Source organism: Mauremys reevesii, linkage group 13, assembly GCF_016161935.1.
Source record: "Mauremys reevesii isolate NIE-2019 linkage group 13, ASM1616193v1, whole genome shotgun sequence".
NCBI classification, from domain to species: Eukaryota; Metazoa; Chordata; order Testudines; family Geoemydidae; genus Mauremys; species Mauremys reevesii.
In genome coordinates, this window is record NC_052635.1 from 46,800,902 (window position 1) to 46,825,632 (window position 24,731).

A 24,731-nucleotide genomic window follows, 5' to 3' on the forward strand; every position below is an offset into this window, starting at 1 on the left:
GCCCTGCCCCCCAGGGGAGGGGAGAGGAAAGGCCAGGACAGAAGAGGAGCCGCCGACATCTGGGAGGAAGGGGGTCCCCTCCCCGCCACTCTCCCACCAGTGAAATCAGGGCTACTCAGAGAGCAAGAGACGGCAGGGACTTTTGCAGCTCAGGCCAGCCGTGTTTGCTGAAAGGATGCGTTTTCCCAGGGATGCTCAGACTGACTTGCATCCTGCAGTAGAGAGGGTGTGTGGGGCTGAGGGGTCCCAGGATTTTCCTTCAGGGACCAGGTGACGTTTCTGAATGGAAATCTCAAATGATGCCAACCGCGTTTCCACAGCTCTCCCATTTCCTGCCCTCTGACCCGCATCGCCCCGCTCCCAGCTCTTCCCCTCGCAGCTGGTGGGAGCAACAGCTCCTGGCTGGCTGGGGGAATCGGGGCAGGATTGACTCGGGAGCTGCTTTGCCGGCGAGGCCAAGTTCCTCCCTGTGGGATTCACTCCTAGATCCTTTTCAGGCCAAGGGACCTCGGGAAGCTCCTTGCGTATTTATTTAATTTATTGCTATATTTATTTAGTGCTGCTTCTTCTCCCTGTGGGAATCGACTGGGGAGAAACGAAACTTGTCTTCTCCATCAGGAGCTAAACTCATTTGGTTCAAAATGCATCAGCTGTGAAACTGTAAAAGTATTGACAAGAGAACAAGGCAGGCGAGGAGGCCACACAGGACACATGTGGGTTCAGTGCGACTGACAGTCCTTGGGGAGGGGCATCTGTGCGACTGATAGGCCTGTGGAGAAGGGGTGGGGGAGTCAACTGACAGGCTGGGGCATGGGGGAGTCTATGTGACTGACAGGGCAGGTGCTGCGTAAGTGACAGGCCTGTGGAAGTGGGTAGTTCTGTGAGACTGACAAGCCTATGAGGGGGGAGAGGTGTTTGTGCGACTGTTGGGCCTGTGGTGGGGGGTGTGACTGTTGAGCCTGTGAGGGGAAGGGGGGCCTGTGCGACTGTTGGGCCTGAGAGGGGTGCCTGTGCGGCTGTTGGGCCTGAGAGGGGTGTCTGTGCGGCTGTTGGGCTGGTGGAAGGGGGCAGGCCTATGTGCGGTATGTCTCTGAATTCTGTCGTTGTTGGTTTGTTTGTGCTGCCCTAGGAGTACCTCTCTGGAGCTGCTCTGCTCTGTGACTGACAGGAGGGCTGAGGGACGAGCCAGCAAGGGCAAATTCCCTCCCGCTGCAGCCATGGGACTGACAGAAAATCTCACTATCCCCTGGCTCTAGGAGCGAGTGACCATGTAGCAGTGCAGGTATTGGGGCAAGCCCCAGCTCCTGGAGTCAGGGGAATATGTCAGAATCTCAGCTTTCATTTAAAACATAAAGGAAGATTCTAGCCCTTATTGGTGCAGAGAAAAGTTTAGACCCCCTAACCTGAGTGCCCCCTAGGTGTTCAAAAACCAGAAGGTAAATTAAAGAAAACCCCAAATTCTGAAGGTTTTAAAACCAATCTCATGATTTTTAAGACACATCTCAGGATTTGGGGGATTGGCAATACTGTACACACACACCCCGCGACGGGAGGGCCATTCTGGGAGGCAGAGAGTTGCCCTTGTTCGAGTGAGTTACCAATTCTCTGGCGAGTTGTGCGGCCATCACAATCCAGTGCTTTATGATGGGAGACCCTTACAGTGAGAGGAACTGGAACAAAACTTAAAACTTCTGCGGTTTCCTTCCATCCCAAATCCCACGGCCATGTAGGACAAGATGCCAGGAAGGATTAAGCTCCACCAGTGCCCAGGGCCCACATGCCATAGCCCGAACTCTCAGCCCTGTTGCGTATGCCCAGCTGGTCTCCATTCAATGCCCCAGAGACAGGCAGAAAAACCTCCTAAGATCTCAGCCAACATGCCCAAGGGAAAAGTCCTTCCCAGGCACAGGTTTTGTGAGCTGGTCTGTGATGTCAAACAAAGCCAGATTCCCCTGCTAGCCTACCGCTACCTACGCTTGTCCCTGCAGACCCAGGAGCGTGCCAGAGGAGGTGTGGCAGGGCGTTAAATCCCAATCTGAATTTGGGAAGGGCCAGCCCCGCTCCTCACGCATCCCGACACTCCCCCTGAGGCTGCAGTGTCACACTGCGGGTTTGTCCTGGGAGGTGGCCGCACCGAGCTGGGCCTTTGGGCTGAGAGGGCAGCACCCTGACCCAATCTGACTCAGAATGTCAGGCGGTGGGGGGGGAAGAGGGCTTCAGTCCACCCAACAGGAAGGTCTCTGGCTGTGGACCATGCTCCGATCCCCCTGTGTCCCAGTGGGCTTCCCGCATTGCCCAATCAACAGGCCATCCTGCTGATTCCGACAGTCTGGGATGTTCAGGGGCTAGAACCGCCAGCCGCCTCTCCCTCAGTCACAGAGCTGGAGTTCCCTGTGGTAGAGGCCGGTGAATAGGGAGAGAACCAGTGTTACTGCAAAGTTCGGTGGGGAGGGGTCTATTTAAATGCTCTAATTTATATTATTTATAATTTATGCTTTCGATTATTTATTTGCCATGACAGAAGGGGCCGCGCCGGACCCTAGGGGCCCCTTTGCATGTGTCCTTTGAGGGTCTGAAGCTGCCTGCAGAGCGGCGCTGTTCCCAGGGCGAGAGCTCGGAGTGGGAGAAATGCGGGGCCTTCGGTGACCTTGGGGAATTCCCTTATTCCCAGATTGAGGGGCAGGGGGGCCAACCCCAGACTGTAGCAGATCCACAGCTGGCGGGAGGAACTAGAGCTAGCCTGCCACAGCTGGGCATTGCCCCTTCGAGGGGGATTCTGCGCTCTGCCAATCGGGAGGAGCTGGTAAAGCAAAGCTCTTCTCCCTCGTCTTCCTCACTGCCGAAGAAGGGCTCCCTGCCCTTTGCCAGGGCTCCAGGCTGCACAGGGAATAAAACAGTCATTTCTATGCAACTTCCCCAATGGAGAGCACCCTTTGCCATGCCCGTGTGCGCCAAACCTTTCACCACCACCACTGACTGCACCATCTGCGGCATGCTGCGCTTCCTCCCCATCACGTGCAATCCCACCACAACACTTCCTGTTTCCTACCTCAGATCCTGAGCCTGTGATGGGCTGCCAGGCACCGCGCTGTCTGTGCCAGAGAGCATTGGTCCAAGAGCCCAGGGCTCAGCCGCAACAGAGGCCTGCCAACATGCCCAGCTCTTAGATCCTCACGTATGTAGGAATGCACACACATGTACCCCTGTCCTTCCAATACACAGCCTCCCATGTTCCTTTGCACACGTGTTCTCACGTCTGCTGTCATGTCTGCAGTCTTTTCTGTGCACCTCGCCTCACAGGACACACCTGCACATGCTCATGCATGCACACCTTGATTGCACAAGCAGCTCCACACACCTGCATAGTTGCATGTAAGCACCAGGTGCACAACCCCACAGGCACAAGCCTACCTGCCCCACGCACTCACAGCTAATCACACCTCCGTGGCCGCGCATTTGCCCATAACCTCAGATGTGAACTGCGTCCCACTCACATCCTCTATACACGTAGCCTCGCTAGCACCACTGCTCTGTCTGCGCAAACACACGCCCCGTTATACATGCAGAGCTTCACTCCCCCACTCACACAGCCTCACGCAGTGCCATGCACACACCTTGATTCACGCATACATACACATAGGTGTCAGGCGGGGCGGTGCTCAGCACTGAGACATGCTCCAGAATAAAGAGAGACCTTTCTTCTACAAATACACACACACACACATGCTGTGAGTATTCTTCTCTGATGGGCCCTTCCTCCATGGAACCACCGTTACCATACTTCCCTTCCCCTGGGGACAGAAGGCGGAGCACCTTCTTTTGGGGTTTATCCACGGGAGCTGTGCGTGAACCAGCCCCCTGGTTTGATTGCACTGGGACAGTACAGGAGGGCCAGTCCCTGCTCCGTGTTTATATTGTATATAGGAAATCTGACAGCAATAATTTTCCGTGCATGATTGATTTTTCTGCCAGGTTTTGTATTTGACAGACCATGGTGAGACATGTCTACCGGGAACCGGCCACCTGCAGTATTACTTGTAATGCAATTCAGGGATATTAAAGGGACTTCTGCTACTCAGACACCTGTCTCTGGAGATCTGTACATATGGCTAAGGGGTGGTTGCAGGCTAAAGCTGGGGAAACTAGTAGAAAAATATCACACACCTGTCACAAGTCCTGAGGTGCATCACACTTGAACCCGCAGGTCCAAGGACAAGTGATTTGTTTAATAAACCATCCCTGTAAATACCTCGGGCATCAGCTGTCATTTCCCTGCTCAACCATTGCTGAGCCAGGATCTTTTATGCTGTCCCAAGAAGCAGCAAGACGCCTGCCTGGGCTACTTTTCATTTATGAGCTATTCCTTTGGTTAATTTTTTTCCTGCAGAACGAAGAGGAAATTAAAAATCCACTCTTCATATACTGTGCAGTAGCTAGCGAGAATCCCTTCCGGTTCCAAGAGTACCCAGAGAACACACATGAACTGACTTATCTGCAGGCATCTTTACAATCTCAAAACCAAAACAGCAAAAAGCACAAGGGAACGGTCCGGGAGGTGCCTGCCTTCCCAGAATGCCTTTGAGGCACACACGTGCGTCAGCCCTTTGAAGCCCACATTCACTTAGCTCCTGCCCCTTGCAGAAGCATGAGACTGGCTGTAGCAGAACAAGCCAATGGTCCATCTGGTGTCTGAGCGCAGCCAATGTCTGTCCCATCAGAGGAAGATGTAAAATCCCCACAATGCACCAAAACGGGCCTCTCCCTCCTCCTTAGCCCGTGCAACCCTCTGAAGTGAATGGTGTCTCGTGACTGGCATGAGAGCACGGGCAGCTCGGGTGAGGCAGGGCAGAGCTCTGAGAGCAGGGGCACAGGACAAGGGAGTGGGATGGGCACTGAGCAAGTGAAAGGCCCCTCATGGGTTTGTCCCTGGCTTCCCTGCACTTTTCTCCAGGTTGACACACCAATGCCCCCATCTCGCAGTCCTCTGCCTTATCCCGCTCTTGCTTCTGCCAATATGTGCTGGTGTAAAGTGTTCCTCCTGAAGCAGGCGCTTCCTGGGCACAACCAGGCGAAGGCTCTCTTCTCCTGCTGCTGCCAATTCATTGCACACCCGGGGCAAAAGCAGAGGTGCCTGCAAAGAGCAGAAAGGGAGCGATAGGGAACTGGCGTGACCTGCAGCTCAGTCACTGGCCACTCTCCTGGTGTCGACAGTGGAATCTTTGCTGTCCTTGTGGCTTCTGCTGCTGGTCCTCCTAGTTCCTTTTTCTGGGAGCTGGAAACCGGTGAGCTCACGCTGGGGTGAGCAATAGATTTATGCTAATGCCGCCCCGCTCGTTAAAGAGCCGGCGAGGCTGGGAGCAACAGCAGAGCGCTGACCTGAAAATAAAGAGAAGTGAAGTCTTAAATAGCAGCACTCCAGTCGAAAAGCTTCCAGAGTCAGCCCCGCAGGGATCTTGAGATCTTCAAACGCCTGCCAAAAAATCCCAGGGAAGGAGCCCAGGCCCTTATTAAACATTCAGAAGGCAGATTTGAAACCCGAACATTCCAGCTGCCTGGGCTTTTCCATTCGCTCCTGCACTCACACACGCTCAAGCTGGCTCCTGGGGAATAAACCTCATTAGCTGCCGTGCTCCTTTGTGGCAAGCAAATCATTTGCAATCCCAACCCTTTGAGTGGCTTTGTTCTTTGCAAATGTGGGCGGAAGAGTTAGCGAATCATGTGCAGCCTCTCAAGGTGGGGCTACACCACAGCGGCACAGCTAAGGTACTGCAGTGTAGACGCTACCTACAGCGATGTAGGGCAGTAGCTAAGGCGATGGACGGATTCTTCCATTCACCTCACTGCGTCTACAGTGGGGGTGGTCGACCTAACTCTGTCACACGGGGTGCGAATTTTTCACAACCCTGAGCAACAAAGCTAGGGTGACCTACGTTTTAGGTGTAGACCAGGTCTAAGTTGTCAGTGAACTTTGCCTCTGGCAGTTCACTGTTCATGTGGTTAGTCACCTGACTCAAAATGTATTGTCTCTGCTTCCTGGTGGCTGGCCGGGAAACATCTTAATTAGGAGACCTGTGAATCAGGCTCTGATTTTGCAGATGAGTCATCACGGCTGCTAAAATTCATGAAACTCTTGGGACTTGCGACTCTTTCTGCGAATACCTTGCAGCCGTCCAAATGCTCACGAAGACTCGACAATACAACCCCACAAATCAGAGCAAAACGAGGACGGTGCTTTCAGCCATGAAAGTATTTGCAAATCTGGTTTGGTGGCGGGGGAGGGGGGGTTAACTATTCACCCAGCTCGGTACAGGACCGCCTTTCACAGCCACTTACTCTTGCTTTGGTCTGCCTTCTGACGTGTTGCCCAAGGACCCTCTGGAGAAAGGACTGTGTCTTTTGATCTGGGAGCCTCCATGCACCCTTCAGGCAGGCTGATGGGCCTTTCGTTTTCATCTGTTTTTAAACTATATAAACATGCATGTAAAACTGTCCATATGTTGGCTGGGTCTTTCTCCAATCACCCAGAGATCACTGACCTTGTTAAGTAAGCAGGACAAGGATCCCGTTTTCCTGGGTGTTTATGTAATCTAAGGGGCCCAGATACTGACTGGGACCTCAGGGCACTAACAATAAATACAATCATAAACAAAGAGCAGTAATTAAATATCATAACAAGTGTGTCGAATTCACAGGCAGGAGGTATCTCCACTCTGGATAATAAGACTGCCAGCTCCTGCACTTTTCATCTTCAAAGCTTCTTCCAGGCATTTACAAATGGATCCTCCGAACACCCCCATGACCAGTGTAGTAGGAAAAGAGCCTAAGACATAAGCCCTTGTATCAGAGGCCTGGTATAAGGCAGGACCCGCTCACAAAATCTGGCAAGAACAGGGCTAATATTGCAGAAATACACATTCCTAAGAAGTGCTAAGTACAGAGTACTCATGCAAACACAGCCCGATACCAAGTGATACCAGAACATCCTGATATCAAGTGGTACCAGAACATCCCGATATCAAGGATGGTACAAAATATTCCCCAAGAATAAGAGGAACACACCGGCCCCTCCTAAAAACTAAGGTCAGAATGACAGGAGATAACCTGTTTGTATCAGGGTATAAAGATGGATCTCAGAGGAAGTATCTTTGGCCAGCCTAGGGGGCAGTGGAAAGTCCCAACATAGACTGATCTACATTCATTGTCACAGGCATACGTCTTAGTATCCTTGTAGAGTCTGCCAGGTGCTAGTACTGTGCTTCGTCGACAATAAACCTGGCCTGGCGCCTTCGTTCCTTAACAGATCTTGTGGTCATTGAGCGGTTCACTCGAGGTCTGCTGTGCCAGCTGTCTGCACAGAGCTGGGGCAGCACACAGGGAGAACACACACATGCAGCCTAACATCTAACCACAACCAGGAAGTAGGGACCATCTCCATTTTACAGGAGGGAAACAAGACAGGGAGGGTGGGTGATTTGCACAATGCCACATCAGCAAGTCAGTGTCAGAGCTGCCTGGGAATTAGACCCCAGGAGATGCTAGCACCTAGACCTGCGTTTAGACCAGGCCTCTTATCAATCCCCACCTGAGTTCAGTGCAAATGGGTCGGGGAATGACTGATTTTCCTAAGAGCAATGTGACGCGACAGGATCATCCCTGGTTGGTTTCCCAGCTGGATGGCACCAGGGGGCTGGAGCCCCAACTGACTCTGTCTTCATTGCAGAAAATGACCCACGGCCCATAGAAGTAGCTGTTTGGGCTCGGGCTGGAGCCCAGGCTCTGAAACCCAGCAAGGGGGGCAGGTCTGAGACCCCAGGCTCCAGCCCGAGCCCGAAGGGCTACGCTGCTCATAGTAGCCCTGTAGCATGAGCTTGAATCAGCTGAGCCGGGCTGAGACTTGCTGCTGTGGGACCTTTTGTTTTTGCCGTGTAGACGTACCTTCCGTGGGCTCTGGAGTCTTTGCTGAATGAGCCACCATGGAGCCCCCCCAGTGTCTCCACTGCGTGTGCACCCGCTTGTGACACCAAGATCTGCCAGGAGCACAAGGCCTGCGCTCAATTTGCTGTCTAAACAGGTGTGCATCTTTAGGATCAAAACCCAAACCCATCTCACCTGCTTGCACTCACACCCGCCTTGCTAGGCACCCGCGCCTGGCTTGGTTCATCGGCTATGCACACCAGCCCTCGATCAGCTTTGTTCTCACTTGTGCCCGTTACAAGGAGTAATTACACGTGGCTGTGCACCACCTTGTCTTCAGGTGTGAGAGGGAGGGGACGTCAGAGCCCTCGTGTCTCTGGGCCTGCCCCAGCTGAGCACCGTTTGGGACGATGTCTTACAAGAGGAGGATGAGGGAGATGACCCAACAGAGGACCGAGCTGTAATTGGGCCACCTCTGTTATTTGGACCCAGGCTGTGGATAGATCCCAATATAGTGCCCTCGCTTGTTACACCAACCCTCATATAGAAACCTGACTGGGATATCAACGTTCATTCCTTGCTGCTCAGTCACATTTTCTGGTTTTGTTTTAATGCAGCACCGTCCGTCCTCAGGGATTGGAAGGACATCAATGCTAGAGTCATTCAGTGCCACTGGAATGCGGCCACCTCTGGGGTGGAGAATGTAAACAGCCTATGCAGCAGGGGAAGGAAAAGTTCAGCCCGGAACAAAGTTCTGGCTCAGGACGAAAGTGGCAGGGGATTTTTAATGTCCCTGCACAGCAAACAGGACAGTAGTTCTACAGGCCTCATCCTAACGACCCACCCACAGTAAACCTCAGGATCCTAAAAGTTCTGGTAAGAGTCAGCCGGGCCAGGCCAGGGCTCCCTGAAGTGAGAGGGCAGTGAGCTGAGAGTGGGGGCTGTAGACCGACAGACTCCTACTTATAACCACCCGGCCGCTGACCCTGCCGAACTGTCACGGCAGGCGCATGTCCCAACTGCCAGCTGCTTTCAGGCAGTCCTGGGGCCCACGGTCATTCTGTAGGGTTATTTATTTACAGTAGCGCTGGCTGCATGCCAGGCATGTCCCCAACACGCTGTGCAGCCCCTGCTGCAAGGAGCTCCCTGGCTAAGGGCATTGATCACCCTGGGAGCAGAGGTTTATGTGTATGTGGGGCTGGACAATCCCAAACCGAGACATTGAGAGGCAGCCACCTCTGGGGTGGAGGGCAGGCTGGGGCGAGGAGCTAATGATTTGGTTAAAGACACTGGGCTCCTGGGACTTGCAGCCTAGGATCTTTAAGGGCCATGCTGAGCAGACAGGCCCTCGGCCTGCCCCATCCCCCGGACTCCTCGTGGGATGCCCTGACTCCGTTCTGCTGGTTCATTCTGAGTCGGCAGAGGAAGGCAGGCCCCGCCTCCAGGGGAGCGATGATGGAACTGGCTTCCCGGCTGCCCTGTGAGCGAGGGTGAAGCACACTGCACACTGCACACTCACTGTGACTCAGCTGCACTCGCCCTCCCGGAAACAGCCTCTGCACCTCGCACACAGTGCGGGGAGGTGACCCAGAACCCGGCCCCAGGCTGCAAGCACAGCGTGAAAGCTTTGTGCAACTGAGAAACCCACCCGGGGCGGTGACCCAGGCCAGGTGGAGCTGGGCTGGGGGACAGATTCCTCTGCACTCCCAAACGGTGCAATCCACGCCTGAGCGTAAGGCCTCCCCGGCAGCGCTCCGTGGGGCTCTGGGGCAGGAGTGGCTGCCGCAGGTGTGGGCAGGTGGGCAGTGGCGTGTGCTCCGAGGGGCTCTTGGCAGGGGCTGGGCCAAAGCGATGGCTAGCACGAGCCCAGCAGAAGAAGACCAGGGGAACAGAAGCATCCACTCCGACAACATCCCCACCGTACACAATGTCCCCATGAGGGTGCTCATCAGACCCATCCCCTCAGCCCTGGAGGAGAGCAAGGTGACGAGTCTCATGAAAACCATCCAGGTAATACCAGGGTTAGACATCCTGGGGATGGCAGCGCTTCGCTGGCCATGCTGGGATGGGGGCACTGAGCGATGCTGGGATTGTACCAGTAATGCTGGGATGGGGGCGCTGAGCGATGCTGGGATTGTACCAGCGATGCTGGGATGGGGGCGCTGAGCGATGCTGGGATGGGGGCACTGAGCGATGCTGGGATGGGGTCACTGAGCGATGCTGGGATTGTACCAGCGATGCTGGGATGGGGGCACTGAGCGATGCTGGGATGGGGGCACTGAGCGATGCTGGGATTGTATCAGCGATGCTGGGATGGGGGCACTGAGCGATGCTGGGATTGTACCAGCGATGCTGGGATGGGGGCGCTGAGCGATGCTGGGATTGTACCAGCGATGCTGGGATGGGGGCGCTGAGCGATGCTGGGATTGTACCAGCGATGCTGGGATGGGGGCGCTGAGTGATGCTGGGATTGTACCAGCGATGCTGGGATGGGGGCGCTGAGCGATGCTGGGATGAGGACACTGAGTGATGCTGGGATTGTACCAGCGATGCTGGGATGGGGGCGCTGAGCGATGCTGGGATTGTACCAGCGATGCTGGGATGAGGGCACTGAGCGATGCTGGGATTGTACCAGCGATGCTGGGATGGGGGCGCTGAGCGATGCTGGGATTGTACCAGTGATGCTGGGATGGGGGCGCTGAGCGATGCTGGGATTGTACCAGCGATGCTGGGATGGGGGCACTGAGCGATGCTGGGATTGTACTAGCGATGCTGGGATGGGGGCGCTGAGCGATGCTGGGATTGTACCAGCGATGCTGGGATGGGGGCGCTGAGCGATGCTGGGATTGTACCAGCGATGCTGGGATGGGGGCGCTGAACGATGCTGGGATTGTACCAGCGATGCTGGGATGGGGGCGCTGAGCGATGCTGGGATTGTACCAGCGATGCTGGGATGGGGGCGCTGAGCGATGCTGGGATTGTACGGGTGATGGCAGCGTTTCACTGCAGTAGGCACAGTGGCATGTGCCTGCTCTTCCTGCGTTCATCCTGGGAATGCTGAGATTGTGCTGGTAACACAGAGTTATACCAATACTGCCAGGAATGTAATGTCAGCCTGTATCTTGAGCAGGCACTGCTGCGGGGAAGCTCACAGCTGGGGCGACTGGGTGTTGGAGGGGTGAGTCTTTAGACCCTGGCGGATGGGTTGGATGGCGTTAGCTCCCTGCTGCTGTTTGACCCTGTTTCTAACGCTCTCTCTCTGCTCCCCAGGAGAAAGCGGACAAGGTGCCCCCCATAGACATCCTCTGGATCAAAGGCAGCCAAGGGGGGGATTATTTCTATTCCTTTGGGGGGTGTCACCGCTACGCAGCGTACAAGCGGCTGAACAGGGAGACCATCCCTGCCAAAATCATCCCGTCGAACATCAGCGACCTTCGCACCTACCTGGGCGCCTCCACCCCTGACCTGCGCTAGGAGCCGCTCGCTGGTCAGAACAGACCTTCCGCACCAGACCTGTGGCGGGAGCCCGATTCCTGGAGCCCAGAGCCACCTACCTTATCTCAGAGACCCGCTATCAACCCCAGGAATGGGAGCTGCCTGCTTGACCCCTCCACACCCAACCTCACCTGCAGGGGGAGCCCTTTGCCGGACTCCAGGGACTCTGCACCTGCCACCTGGGATGTCCCAGGCTGAAGCAGCCAGGGGCACCTGTCTTGCAACGGGAGCTAAGCCCGGGACGGTTTTCTGCATTTCTTTGCTGTGTCTCTGTTGCTGCTGGTCTCCCCAGGAGCTGAGATCTGCCAGGGACCTTGAAGCAGGCTGGGCAGAAATGCCTCTATGCAGAGGCCATGCTCCCGGCTGCAGGTGGGATGGGGCGGGGTTGCAGCTGCAGGAGTGTCTATCGCCCATAAGCATGAGGGAGCCTTGCTTCCCAGCCTCAATGGGCGGGCAAGGAGCAAGGCCAGAGCCCAGATATTAAGGGAAAGGAGGGGAGGTCAGGCGTGTCCCAGCGCTCAGCTGGGAAAAGAGGGCCTGTGGGGGAGGGGGAACTTGGGGTTTATTTTATTACAGGGGGAAACTCTTGTAACCTATTTATGTAATAAAATGGAATGGGATCCAGTGTGTCCCCGTGTGGCGATGTGTCCAGGAGCCGGCAGAGAACACTGCCCGTTGTGCAAGAACCACACAGCACAGGAGCACGCATATGCCCAAGGCTTGAACCTGTGCAGCTGTGCAGACTTGCAGGTGTCAGCAGTAGGTGTGGGCCGAGCCAGGCATGCACAGGTGTGTCCGTATGCGGTGGGTGTGAGCTGAGCCGGGTGTGTCCGTATGAGGTGGGCGTGAGCCGAGCCTGTACGGGTGTGTCTGTATGCAGTAGGTGTACACAGGTCCGTATAGATGGACTATCAGATTCTGCTGCTGTCCGGAGCAGACAGCAGATGGCAGCCTTACCCCGTTGTCAGCTGACTGATGGCAGGAGCAGCAGGGCCTTGGGCTGCTTGTATTTCTCTTCCCGCCCGGGGCGGGCACAAATGACCCCATTTCCTCCTGTCTCCTGGGGAGTGAGCAATCACCTCGTGCCCTGTCCCACTCAGGGCTTTCCCAGGCTGACCTGCTGCCCCCACCCCTAGAACACACTGTGCCCAGGGACCCAGCTCTCACCTGCTGCCCCAGGCACCCGAAGGAGCTGATCGGATGCCTGGCTGGCAGCGCTCGTCTCCTCTGGGAGGGAGGGGAGCCCAGTGGTTAGGGCACAAGCCTGGGCATTGGGAAAGCCAGTGTCACTGTCCTGCTCCACCCCAGGCTTCCTGCACAACCCTGGGCACGTCACAGAGCTTCCCGGGGCCTCAGCTCCCATCTGTACAGTGGGGATAAAGCCCTGCCCTGCACGGCTGGCGTGCTGGGAGGAGAAACACCTGGATGCTTGTGGAGCACATGGATACCATGGTAACGGGAGCTACAGAAGTACCTTAGATAGATCAGCCCCAGGACTCCTGGGTTCTGTCCCCAGCCCTGCTACTGACACTGGGTGTGACCTTGGGGGACACGTCCCAGCCACGCTGGGGGACTCTTTTCATTAAGGGCCGTATGGCACTTGGCTGCCGTGGGGCCGGGCTCAGGGCAGCGTGTTCTGCCCCCCGCCCCGCCCCCAGCATGGAGCCGGCTCTGGAACGCTCCTAGCTCCGCACAGTTCTCAGCTGGGCCCCATCGCTCCCATAGGGATCCTCAGCCGCTGCTAAGGTGCTGCAGCTCTAAACTCTGTTCTCTGAGGATCTCAAACCCCTTTATGCCCATCCCCCCAGGAGCCGGGCGAGTCTCCCCTCCACCGCACAGAGCGCCTGTCCCAGCAGGGGCAGAGTGGGATTAAACGGAGCCCAGCCTGATGCGCTAACGGCTACCCTCCCACCCCCACCCCCACCCTAAGGAGCTTTCGGGTGAGCTCTCCAAACGTCACCCACTCAGAGCCACTCGGCCTCCCTCAGCCCGTCTCCCCTTCCCTTTGCCTGGCGAATTTTCCTACTCAGCCAAGCACAGTGGCCTGGTAAATGCTGTGTGAGCGGTAAAACTCTGCAGAGGTTTAGTGACAGCCGGAGGCCAGGAGGGGGCGATGCTGCTTCTCCCTTTGGCCAAGTCCTAGGAATCCCTGCAGAGAAACCGGGGACCCCCGTGGAAGCGCCGGGGCTAGGAGCATAGGGACCGACCGCTAGAGCGGAACAGAGAAATGGTCCATCTCATCCGGTAGCCTGGCTCGAGAGTGGTCCCTGCGGGGGGCTTTCAAGGAAGCCATGAGCCGCCCATGAAGCACCTAATTGAGCAGTCATGGGTGGAAACTTCTTCCTGAGCACGGCTGGGCACCAGTCACACGGCAGGACGAGCTGATCGTTTTTATTCCGCTGAGCGTAACTGCAGGCGCAGCTCTTATTCCGCACCTGCTTTGATCCCTAGGTCAGGGATTGAATCTGGCCTTATGCGTCTCTCCATTTCTGGAAGCTTACACACCTCTTTGCCCCAAGAATAGCCAGGAGCGGGACGCTCCGCTGGTTAGTTTTAACGTATTTCCACTTAGTGCTTGAAATATGTCTTTTAGGGTCCCTTTTGCAGGTGCAATTGTGCCACTAACTGTGCCAGAAACGGGCAGCCGGACTCACCCTGCTCTTGTATGTGGTGCTGATGAGGGGGGGGGGGGGATAAAGAAATGATGATAGAGAATTCACAGGTCTGAGTCATGAGGCTGACTCCAGCTCTGGCAGCAATGCTGACAGCAGAGCAGGCAGGCCTGAGAACAGTTTCTTAACCTTTATGGGCTCAGGACCCATTTGTAACCTTGATGGCCGGCCTGTCACGACCCCCCTCAGATGCCACCAGACCCAATGCTCCCCTCCCCGCAGGGGTCCATTGGAGGGGGAGCTCAGAGCTAAGATGCTCCAGATGCTCTAAGATGCTGGTCAGATGCTCCAGACCAGATGTGTAACCCTCAATGTCAACTGGGGGTGGTGTGGTGAGCCAAGACACCCCCAAAACACAAACCCACTCACAGCCAAGAAAGGACAGAGGATAAGGGGGGATTTGGAGGCCTGGAGGTGACGTGGGAGATCAGGGCGGCTGGTGGTGTAATGAGGATGGAGCTGGGAGTCCTGGGGGCTGAGGAAGGAATGGCGGGGCAGGAGGAATGGGGGTGCAATGGGGAGGCTGGGGAAGGAATGGGGGGCAGAGGGGTCTGCAGGCAGTGCAGCCAGCCAATAGCTCCCCAAAAAACACACAACCCCCACCCACGGCCCATGAGGAGCAGATGGTAAAGGGGTGGAGGGGATTTGGGTTGCTGGCGGTAGAACACGGAAGCTAGAGGAAGGAGATGGGGGCAGAAGGGGCTGGGGCACAGTGGGAGAAGATCTGGGGGGCTGGAGCCAGGATGGGTTCTCTGATGGAGGGGAAGTTGCCTGGCTGTGGGAGAAGGGTACATCGGGGGGAGCTGACGGGGGGGCAGGTCAAAGAGTATGGAAGACAGAGTGTCGTCTGGCTGCAGGGTGAGGGGTACATTTGAGGCTGGTGCTTCCCAGAGAATGTGGCACCAACTGCTCCCTCCCAGCTTCTGTCCCAGGGGCTGGCTGGACTCAGCTCTCTGCTCTGGGTATCGTGAGCTCGGGGGACCCACTCAGGGGCTGAGACATCCTGCCCTCCAACTGGGGGATTGTAGGGAAGTCGGTTAAAGGTGGGTTCTGCAAACCCTACACTCCACTTCTGCGCACCCCAGGCCCGGGGCAGAAAGCCCTCCAGAAACACCCCACAGGCGTCACGATGCCCTCTGGGGGAGACTGTATCGAAACCACATCACAGAGAGGGCGCCCTGACTCACCCAAGCTGGGACTAGCCCCGGGCCCCTGCTCTGCCCACTAGACAATACTCCTCTGGGCAGAGCCTGCCTAACAAGGCTGATTTGGGGCGGGCTACAGAAATAATAAAAGGAGGTGATTCCGGAGGAGGAGTTAATCCAGTTCACCTGGATTTTAAGGGATCTTTTACTACCAAGTGAGATCTGGGCAGTGCCCGCTGAGCTGCGGGCGCGTGGGGAGGGAGATGATTAGCTGCCTGCCTATCTGCCATATTGCCCCTCATCACGATAGCTAGATGGGCCTTTGGCTCGCCGGGCGTGGCACGCTGCCTCCACAGGCCCGTGCCACGCTGCCTCGGGGGCTCCCACCGGTTGCCACCAGCAGCCTGCTTGCGAGCGAGCCATTTCCGTAAGCAGGCATTGGAGAGGAAGGGAAGGGAAGGGGTGGATGGGTTGCAGGGCCAGTGTGTGTCTGCAGGGGAAGGAGCCGAATAGCTGGCGCTGGAGCTGCAGGCCTGCCTGCGTCGCATCAAAGCAGCTCTCGGCCCCTCGGAGGAAGCGCGGCAGCCATTCGGGCAGAGAACAGCCCTGGCAGGCCGCTCCCTCGTGGGCCATAAATTTCACTGAAGAATTGTGGCGTGCTAAAAAGTTTCCTCTTGTTAGAGAGAGGGAAGGAGGTGGCTCCTTCGGTGGCTGCAGAGGGAGACTTTCAAAGGAACCCTGCCCTCGGCTCCACCTCCCGCACCTGGTCACTGCTCCAACGGAGGCAGAGGGGTCACCGGGAGGGACGCTGCTGCTCCCACCACTCAGCACCTCTGGGACGATCAGTTTCACTCCAGACACCGGGTGTGTGGGCCCCCTGCCCCTTCCCGGGGGCTGGCTTCATCCCTCCTCAGCAACCCCAGCTCATCCCGGAATCCTTCCTAGATTTATGCCCCTTAACATCGGGATCGGGGTGAAATGGAGCTCAATGAAACTGTAACTCCACAGGCAGGGATGAAACAAAGCTGCACTAATCCCCCAGCCATCCCCCACCCCACACATACACCTCACTGAGCTCTTCCTCCTCCAGCTCACCCCAGGGAGCAGCCTCGGGCTTGAAACGACCTGCTGCCGAATCCTGATCTTCCATGGTTCCATCTTCCTCTGCAAACAGACCATGGCTGCGCTTGAGCTGCCAGGGGGCTGGCTTGGCTGATCTCAGCCTCATGCCCCCACTGCCCCGTTCAGGAGAGATGGACGTCCCTGCACGGGGAGGGCTGCAAAGGGATCCGGGGGTAAAGCGAGCAGGTCATGGAGAGAGGGCAGACATGGTCCCTTCAGCTGCAACTGCTGCTTTTCACTGTTGCCTTGTGACCCGACAGATACCGCCCGGCTGGGCGCAGGCAGACAGACAGACAGTGCTAGGACAGGCCCGTCCATCTGGACTAGCGGGGCCTGTTGCAGGTCAGGACTGTGCAGAGCTTGACCGCATGAGGCCATGCTTGGTTCTGGCTCTGGGACGCATCTCTGCTCAGGGCTGCGGGTCAGCAGTGACGCGCCTTGGCAGATGGGGTGGGTGGGAGGTGGGAGCCCCAGACTGGGAGAGCAGGAGCGATGCAGACCTACAGGTGAGCTCAGGACTAGACGCAGCCGTGGGGCAGTCTGAGCCCACGCTGTGTTTGGCAGAGGTGAGCAGGGGTGGCTTGCCCCGAGTCCTGCCAAGCCAGCGCAAGGCCTGGCCGAAGTCTAGGCCCCTCCCCTAGCCAGAAGAGTCCGAGATAAAACTTCGCCCCTCGTAGCCCGTGGCTGCCAGTCCCACCCCCCGCTGGATGCCCCAGGAACAGGCTCTGGAGAGAGCTGCTGTTATTTATAGCTGTTTGCTCTGTCTGTCTGTCCGGCTGGCTGTCTCTCCACCTGTCCCCCTTCCCTCCTTCCCGCTGCCTGACCTGCAAGGGCTCCGGTAACGCAGACTGACAAATGACCTCAGCTGTCTCCAATCCATTCGTTCCAGCAGAGGAACAAAGGCTCTTTGTGGGACTCGCTCTCAATCTCGCCTGGCTAGTGAGGGTCCCCAGGTCCGGAACTGGGACAGACTTCCCCTCCCGACAGGCGTGTAATGCATTCCAGGCTCTCGGGGATCGGCTCGCGGAGCCTGGCAGGTAGGAGACGAGAGAGGAGCTCCTGGCCTATGGAGCTTGTTGGCAAGGAGAGGGACTTACCTTTGCCCGGCAGCTGATGGTGATGCAGGGATGGGATAGGCCCAGAGCCCAGACCTTGTGCTTAACCCCCAACCCCACTCTTGTCCTTTAGGGGTAGGCACCCCACACTTCCAGAGTAGTTAACAGAGCCTCTCCCACCCCCAGAGCCAAGGCGCCAGACAGAAGCCCATCCCCTCTTTGCTGTCCCTGGAAGAAGAGACCCCCTCTGCTCTACACTGGAGCAAAAGGAGGTGGGAAGGAAGTGCCAGCTCCAAGCTCCCACTCAGAGCCCTGCCCCACCAGGCCTGTCGCTCTGCCTCTGCCAAGGCATTGTCACACCTACTGCCACTGAGACCATGGAGACTGCGTCCACCAGAGAGCTGCGTGGTGTCGGTGACTCCCTAGGGGGCGCTCTTCTCGCTGCAGATTGCGCTAGGGGGCGCTGTGCAACCAGCTCTGCCATGGGTGGGATGAGACGCGAAGCCGGGGCAGACCCTGGGTGGCCAGTAAGGGCTTGACGCTCAGAAAGCTGAAGGCCGAGGCCCGTTGGTACGCGGGGGCCAGAATACGGCCTCTGAAGGCCGCTGGGTCACTGCCCTCGTCTGACAGGGCGGGGGATGGGCTCATGGCATGTCATACAATGGAGGGAAGCGGGAACTAGTGTGAACTGGAGTAAATGGGGGGTTCTCTGCACTGTGAAGTCTTCGAATCAAGATCTGTGGCCTTCAGGAACTCAGCCAGAGGCTAGGGCCTATGGCCGGAGTGGGTGGGTGAGGTTCTGGGGCCGGCCAAGGGCAGGAGTCAGGCTAGATGGTTCCTTCTGGCCTTAAAGTCTATTAGTAACTAGGATCCTGCTGCAGCCGCTCCTCATGGGAGTAGCTCCTCTGAAGTCAATGGGACTACTCAGGTGAGTAAGGGCTGCAGCACTGCCCAGACCTTTCCGGCTCCACCCACCAATAGCGAACCGTAGGCTGGCCAGGGAGCTCGCGAGGACAAGAACTCAGCTTCCTTTCTGCATCCCCCCAGCAGCTACTCCTCCGAAGACAGCTCATCCCGGCATGTCAGAGCCCGCACGCCCTGAAGTCACCTCCACCCTGGTGCGTGCCCAGAGAATCAGAACATGCGCCATGCTGGCTGGGCTCACCCCCACTGTGGGGAGAGGGCCGATACCAGCGTTAATGGAGCTGGCACGCCACAGAGCAACACATAACGAGCCCCTCAGTCACCCAGCCTGGTAAATCACTCAGATAAACCTGGTGCCTCGGCCCAAGTTTCCGAGGCAGGATCTGGTTTCCAGTTGAAAGGAGGCGCAGAGCTGGATTGGATTCCCACAGGAGCACAGGGGCATTTTATGGCAGTTTAATGTGGTTTTCAGAAGCCTGCTCCGCCCCCCAAGAAGCACCGGGAGCTGACTCAGGGCAGTTATTATTTCCCCGCGTCAGGACAGATCAGCGTTGGTATGGGCTATATGTAACAGTCACCCCTACATGCACCTCCACACACATCTGATTCCCACATCTTTTCTGCACAAAGCCTACGTCTATAACAAGTTAAAAACAGCACTACAAATGTACCCGTTTTAATACATTCTGTTATTTGTAACGTTCTCTACAAGCCTGAGCGTGTTATTTCTTACACCTGAACCAGTTTGTTCTTTTTCATCTGACAGAAGATGAGCGCCTGGTTTTTACTAAGATTCAAATTAACAGTTTTTGCTAACATTAACAACTGCACACTTGTTTTGCTCACGTATTTGCACATTAATTTCTCATGCAGTTCTAATGATTTTTTTTAAATCAGGCCCTGGAATTGTTTTGCCGTGTTTCAAATGCGGCTGAAACCAATGCAGAGCCTGATTCTGCTCTCGTTCACACTAGGAGGAATCAAAACTAACTGCACTGAAGCCAGTGGAGTCACACTGTAAAACTGGTGTGAGAGAGCGAAGGTGAGAGCTCGTGGTCTTTCATAGAATCATAGAATATCAGGGCTGGAAGGGACCTCAGGAGGTCATCTAGTCCCACCCCCTGCCCAAAGCAGGACCAATACCAAGTAAATCATGTTCATTATCTCCTCGTTTCATCAGCCCAGGGAACAGCGATTGTTACAATGAACCACCTAGCACAAGAGCAAGGGATATTTTGTGTGGGTCTTGTGGAAATATAATGGTAGCAAGCGAGGGGAGAACTTGTGTGGCTGAATCAGAAACCCACTGAAAAAACAGGGTTCTAGAGTGAGAACAGAGCTTATAAGTGCTGAGGTTGGGGTTCCAGAGAATTGTGAGCTCTGGGCTGTTACCTGGTTTATCATCCCAGAGGCAAGGCAAGCAGACTGGAAGCTCTTTGAGACAGGGCCTGTCTTTCTTGCTCTGTGCTTGTTCAGTACCCAGCTCAGGGGGCCCTGCCCCGATCTCGGAGGGACACTGTCACAGAAATACTGTAGAAGAACAAGAAGAAAGAACCTGAAACCCGACTCATTCAGCTAGGTGCGTGGTGGGAGGTTGTTCCTTTATTACTTGTCTCTAGAAAAGCCCTGATGCAAATTAAGGGGGGAAATGTTTCGAGCAACTCCTGGAAAACCAATGCTACGTGGAACAGCCAGTTTCTCTGGGTTTTGCAAACTAGCCAGACCCCACTGGAATCTCCCACCCGCAGGGGAAATCGTGGCCACCGCTTGCCCTCAGCAATTCCTTTCCAATAATGCTGAGTTAGGCCCAGATGGTGCCCAGCTGTGCTGCTAATGAGCATGCACAGTTCCAGCGGCTGCACGTGTGAATGGCAGAGCTGCCTTTGCAAAGGATCAGAATTCCCATTGGCACAAACACTCACCTGCTTTGCACACAGGAGCTAGGTAGGTGCTCGCACACACTAGGCCAACAGTTTCATGCTTAACGTTTTTGCTAATCTCCCCCTTAAATCCAGAGCATGTTCTCCCAGCGAGGCTCCCAAATGGTTTAGACAAGGACAGTAGCTTTCCCAGCATGTGGCCTCCCCTGTCTCAGCCAGCACCCCCCATGTGACTTCCCTCTCTCCCAGACCAGATACCACAGTGGTGGGCACCTAGGTATCAGAACCTAGCCAGCTGCCAGCCCGAACGCCATTGGCACAAGCTCCTGGAGGCGATCACAAGACCAGGGTCTGGAGTAACACCCAACGGCACAGGAGACGGGCAGGGCCCCCAAGCTCAGCAGCTGGGCAGGGAGAGCCTAGATCCCAGTTGGAGCACCAGCCCCTGTGCTGGAGCTGGGAGCTCTTGTCCAAAGGGACAAATCCAGCCCCTTTCAGCCTCGCCCTCCCCCGCCGCCCTCAGCTCGCAAGCACGCAGCGTTTCCATTGCTCAGAGTGACAGTGCGTGAAAGCGGCAGGACCCTGGCGGAGAGCCCCCTCCCCCTGCTGGGGGGTTAATATCTCTCCCTGCCCATCGACGGGGTGGGAGTGGGAGACCTCAAGGCCAGGCTTGTAAAGCAGGCCACCGGGCCTGGGAAGGGGGAGCGAACGGACCCCTCCTCGACCCCCTCGTGTGAAGGACGATGCTGCTTTAGCAAGGTTCAGCGAGGTCAGGCCGGCAGCATCCTGGTGGCCACATGTGGCCCTGGCGGGTCTGGAATCCATTTGCCTCGGCTGGCAGCCGTGTTTTCCCAACAGGAACCCCCGAGAGCAGGGAATTGCCAGCCGGGCCCTCCGTGCCATCTGCATTCTGTTTATTTACTTACACTTAAGTATCACCTCCAAGATAAACAGCCCCTGAGCGGAGGGGCCCTAATCTAGCATGTCCCCCGGAGAGAGGCTCTGTGCCCCTTGGCTTTCCACCCCACGAACCCCAGCCTGGCCCCCACAAAACCCCCTACCTCATTCGGGGGCCAGTTCTTGCCCTGCCTCACACACCATGTCTGGGACGACTTGTGTGGGGTGTGCCGGATCCGCCCCCGCCTGCAGCGAGTGCAGCCCACATAAGGGCCTCTCCGTGCTCCAGCAGCCTGGCTCCCGAATGGCGCCTTCTCCTCTCGGGGCCTGAGCACAGGCCGGGAGCCAGAATTCCAGGCTGGTTCTGCCACTGACAACCCTGGGGCCTTGGACCTGGTCACTTCCCCACTCTGTGCCTCAGTTTCCCCACCTGTAATACGGGGGGCGTTCACCCACCTCAGCGCTTCAGGCCCCCTCCCTGGCCCAGGGCAGGAGGGGTGAGCGACTGCCCCGGCCCAGGCTGATCACCCTCTGCCCCCATCAGCATCGAAAAGGCCCCTCCCAGTTTTTGCAGCTACGATCCTGGGGAAGGGGGCTTTGAGAGAGACTGTCCCATCCCGGTCTCCTGCTGGAGGAAGGAGGAAGGAGAGGCTATTTCTCCCATCACACCCCGGGAGAGACAAGAGGTGGCCTCCCACCTGCTCCACAGCAGTCCAGGGCCGAGGGGTCCCTCTCTAGAAGGGGATCCCATGGCCCTCCAAGGGGCCCTCCCATGTCAGCATAGAACAAGGAGGTGGGTTTGGCTCAGCAGGTCAAGCCAGGCAGTCTGCGAAGCTGGGGAATAAGAAGCCTTCAGCAAATCCCATCAGATCCCCTCTCCTCTCCCTCAGCAGCAGCCACGTCCTGCATCAGCCACCGAGGGGCCTGAGACACTCACCCCCGCCCCACCCCCATCAGTGTGGACACTGCACAGACACAGCACAGGCCAGTGCCTTTCCTGGGGACCACACTTTAGGGTGTGAATTGCCACAGGAATGCTTGGAGCAGCCGTGCTATGGCAAAGCTTGAGAACTGAGAATTGCACCAGATCGAAACCCCAACCCATGTCCCACCTGCGGGTGAGCTGCTTGTGCGTTGGCTCAGCCTCTAAAGGGATCTCTCCAGCTGCCCCGCACCCCTCCTGTGAGACGTGAGTGCCTGCGTCTCCTCAGGCTGAGAACCTTGGGAACAGGGAGACGCTAAGGGGGAACCAGCATGGCTGAGCTGCGCCCGGTGACACGCAGCATCTCTCTGAAGGGAGCCGTCCCTCGGAGCCCCACCGTTGAGCCTGGAAGTGCCCCCCCGGCCTTCCAGCGACGTCCCCACAGCCAGCCAAAGGCAGCTGTTGAGTGACGTGACTCACGGATGTCTCCGGCTGGTGGCTTTGATCACGGTGCATCTTCTCCAAACACAGGAATGAGGCAAGGCTTTGCACTGGGGCCCTTCAGTGAAAACAGAGAAAACCTGGCTGCCCTTTGCCCAACAGGCTTATTGTGAAATCGGAGTCAAAATAACATTCTCGGAGGCATTCAAAGGCAATTCTGGTGCCAGCAGACTGCAGAATTGCCCTCGGCGTAGCTCTGTATCGATGCACAGAAGCTGCCACTTGGAACACATTGGTAGTCAACCAGATCACAGGCCGTGCATCAGCATACGCTTAATTTCTAGCCTGTTGGTTTCTGTGTCTCTTTATTCATTTCTTATTTGTTTTTATAGGATCTGAATTAAAACCTGGAGTTCCGCAGAGCACCCAAGCTCAGGTTCCGCCTTGTTGTTCAGCAATCTCTAACTCTTTGGTGTCCCAGGGTCATTATTATTCATTAGTTCAGTAGCACTCAGGGTGTGTCTACACTGCAATTAGCCACCCGCGGCTGGGCCGTGCCAGCTGACTCACACGCGCAGGTCTCGGGCTAAGGGGCTGTTTCAGTGCAGTGTAAACGTTCTGCCCAGGCTGCAGCCCAAGCTCTTGGATCCTCCAACCTCCCAGAGTCCTAGAGCTGGGCCCGAGCCCAGATGGCTACACAGCAATGAAACAGCCGGGCAGCCTGAGCCACACGAGCCCGAGTCGGCTGGCATGGGCCAGCTGTGGATTTTAATAGCTGTGTAGACGTACCCTGAAAGGCCCCAACCAAGATCAGGGCCCCACTGCGGCAGGCAGGGCATATAGCGGGTGAGAGGCTGCCCCCACCCAACTTGATCGAAGCCTGAATAGACAAGAGCGGCGAAGAGGGAGGGAGAGGGGGCGTGTGAAACAGAGGCACAGAGAAAGGAAGGGATTCGCCCAAGGTCACAAGCAAGTGAGTGGCAGAGCCAGAAATAGAAACCAGGTTCCCTGACTGCCCTCCAGTGACCTTGTCTGCCTGAAGTTCCACAGGGCCTGACTCCTTCTCGGGGGAAATGAAGCAGCAGACACTGGCCAAGATCTCCAAAGCTGACTAGTCATTCTGGGTGCCCAACATCAGATACCTTAGAGGGACCTGGTTCTCCAAAGACGGGTGCTCACCACTTTCTGACAATCAGGCTCCTTTAAGGAGTCTCCAGTTGGGCCCCCAAAAATGGAGACAGCCCAAGTCATGGGGCAGTTTTCAAAATCTTAGCCACTGTCCTTCAGAAGCTCCTCTGGCTAATGTAACAGGACCCCATTCACCAGGATCCAGGAGGAATTTTCAAAGGTGCTTAGCAGGGGCTGATCTCCGCTCCCAGTGAAGTTAATGGTTACCATCCTGCGTGTTGTAATAACCCAGTCTGCTCTGATGCGTAGAGCATGGCCACCTTTCCTCCCACACCCACTTCCATGCCTGAGCCCCACTGGATCCTGGGTTTTGTAGTCTGACACTCCTCTGCCAGGGTATCAGAGGTCAAGGATCACGCTGCAAAATCATCTGCCAAAACCGCCTGAGCTCCACTTGTTTGGCTGCCGTGCATGCGCTGGGGTTATTGTTCTGGCAAACACAACTGGCGCGTGCTCACCTTGGAGCCCGGCTGGACGGACGTTGTTTTAAACCGTTCTGAACACAAGGCCATTTCCCCGGCCGTGTAAGGGATGATTAGCTCATCTCAGCCTCCCCTCAGAGTGAAACAAACCAGCCCCCTGTGTGAGTCAGACAGGGAGATCTCATTGTCCGTCCTGAGGCCAGTGGGAGTCAGAAGCGGGGAGGCACATCCTGTCCTAGAACGGACCAGGCACAGGGGCAGAATAACAGACTGCTGCTTCTAGTGCAGCATCTTTAACGGGGGGTGGGGGGAGGGATGTCTTGGCTGAGAGCACTGCCCAGCCAGTATTGCTCTATTGCGTCTCTGTGCCCCCCCCTCCGTCTGGCGGTAGCCAGCTGTGGTCTCTTGTCTGGTACTTAGGTTGTGAGCTTTTCGGAGCAGAGACCATCGGTCTCTTCTGAGTTTGTACAGCACCTGACACAATTCAGCCCTGGTCCGTGACTGGGCCTCCAAGCTGCTTCCGCAACGCAACCAAAATGAAACCCAGCAGCTCTGGGAAGGGCCCAGCGGAGGGTTAGGAGACCTCCCAATGTGCAGGTCACAGGCGGAAGACACGCGTGGGGAGGTCACTCGATGGTGAGCAGGTACCATGTC

At 56.6% G+C, this 24,731-nt stretch overlaps 1 protein-coding gene across 1 annotated transcript; it reads left to right on the top strand.

The window, feature by feature from the left end:
• Positions 1-9,429: 9,429 nt before the first annotated feature.
• SRXN1 (sulfiredoxin 1) lies at positions 9,430-11,932 on the top strand. Its single transcript, XM_039498850.1, has 2 exons — positions 9,430-9,924; positions 11,185-11,932. Exons 1-2 carry the CDS (start codon positions 9,766-9,768, stop codon positions 11,386-11,388), a joined length of 363 nt encoding a protein of 120 aa, XP_039354784.1. The 5' UTR covers positions 9,430-9,765; the 3' UTR covers positions 11,389-11,932.
• Positions 11,933-24,731: the final 12,799 nt, after the last annotated feature.

What these genes read in the sequence shown, in the direction of transcription:
- SRXN1 (XM_039498850.1), top strand. Translation starts at nt 9,766, where the DNA reads ATGGCTAGCACGAGCCCAGCAGAAGAAGACCAGGGGAACAGAAGCATC. An exon ending in GTCTCATGAAAACCATCCAG is followed by an intron (nt 9,925 to 11,184) that starts GTAATACCAGGG and finishes TCTGCTCCCCAG; the next exon opens with GAGAAAGCGGACAAGGTGCC.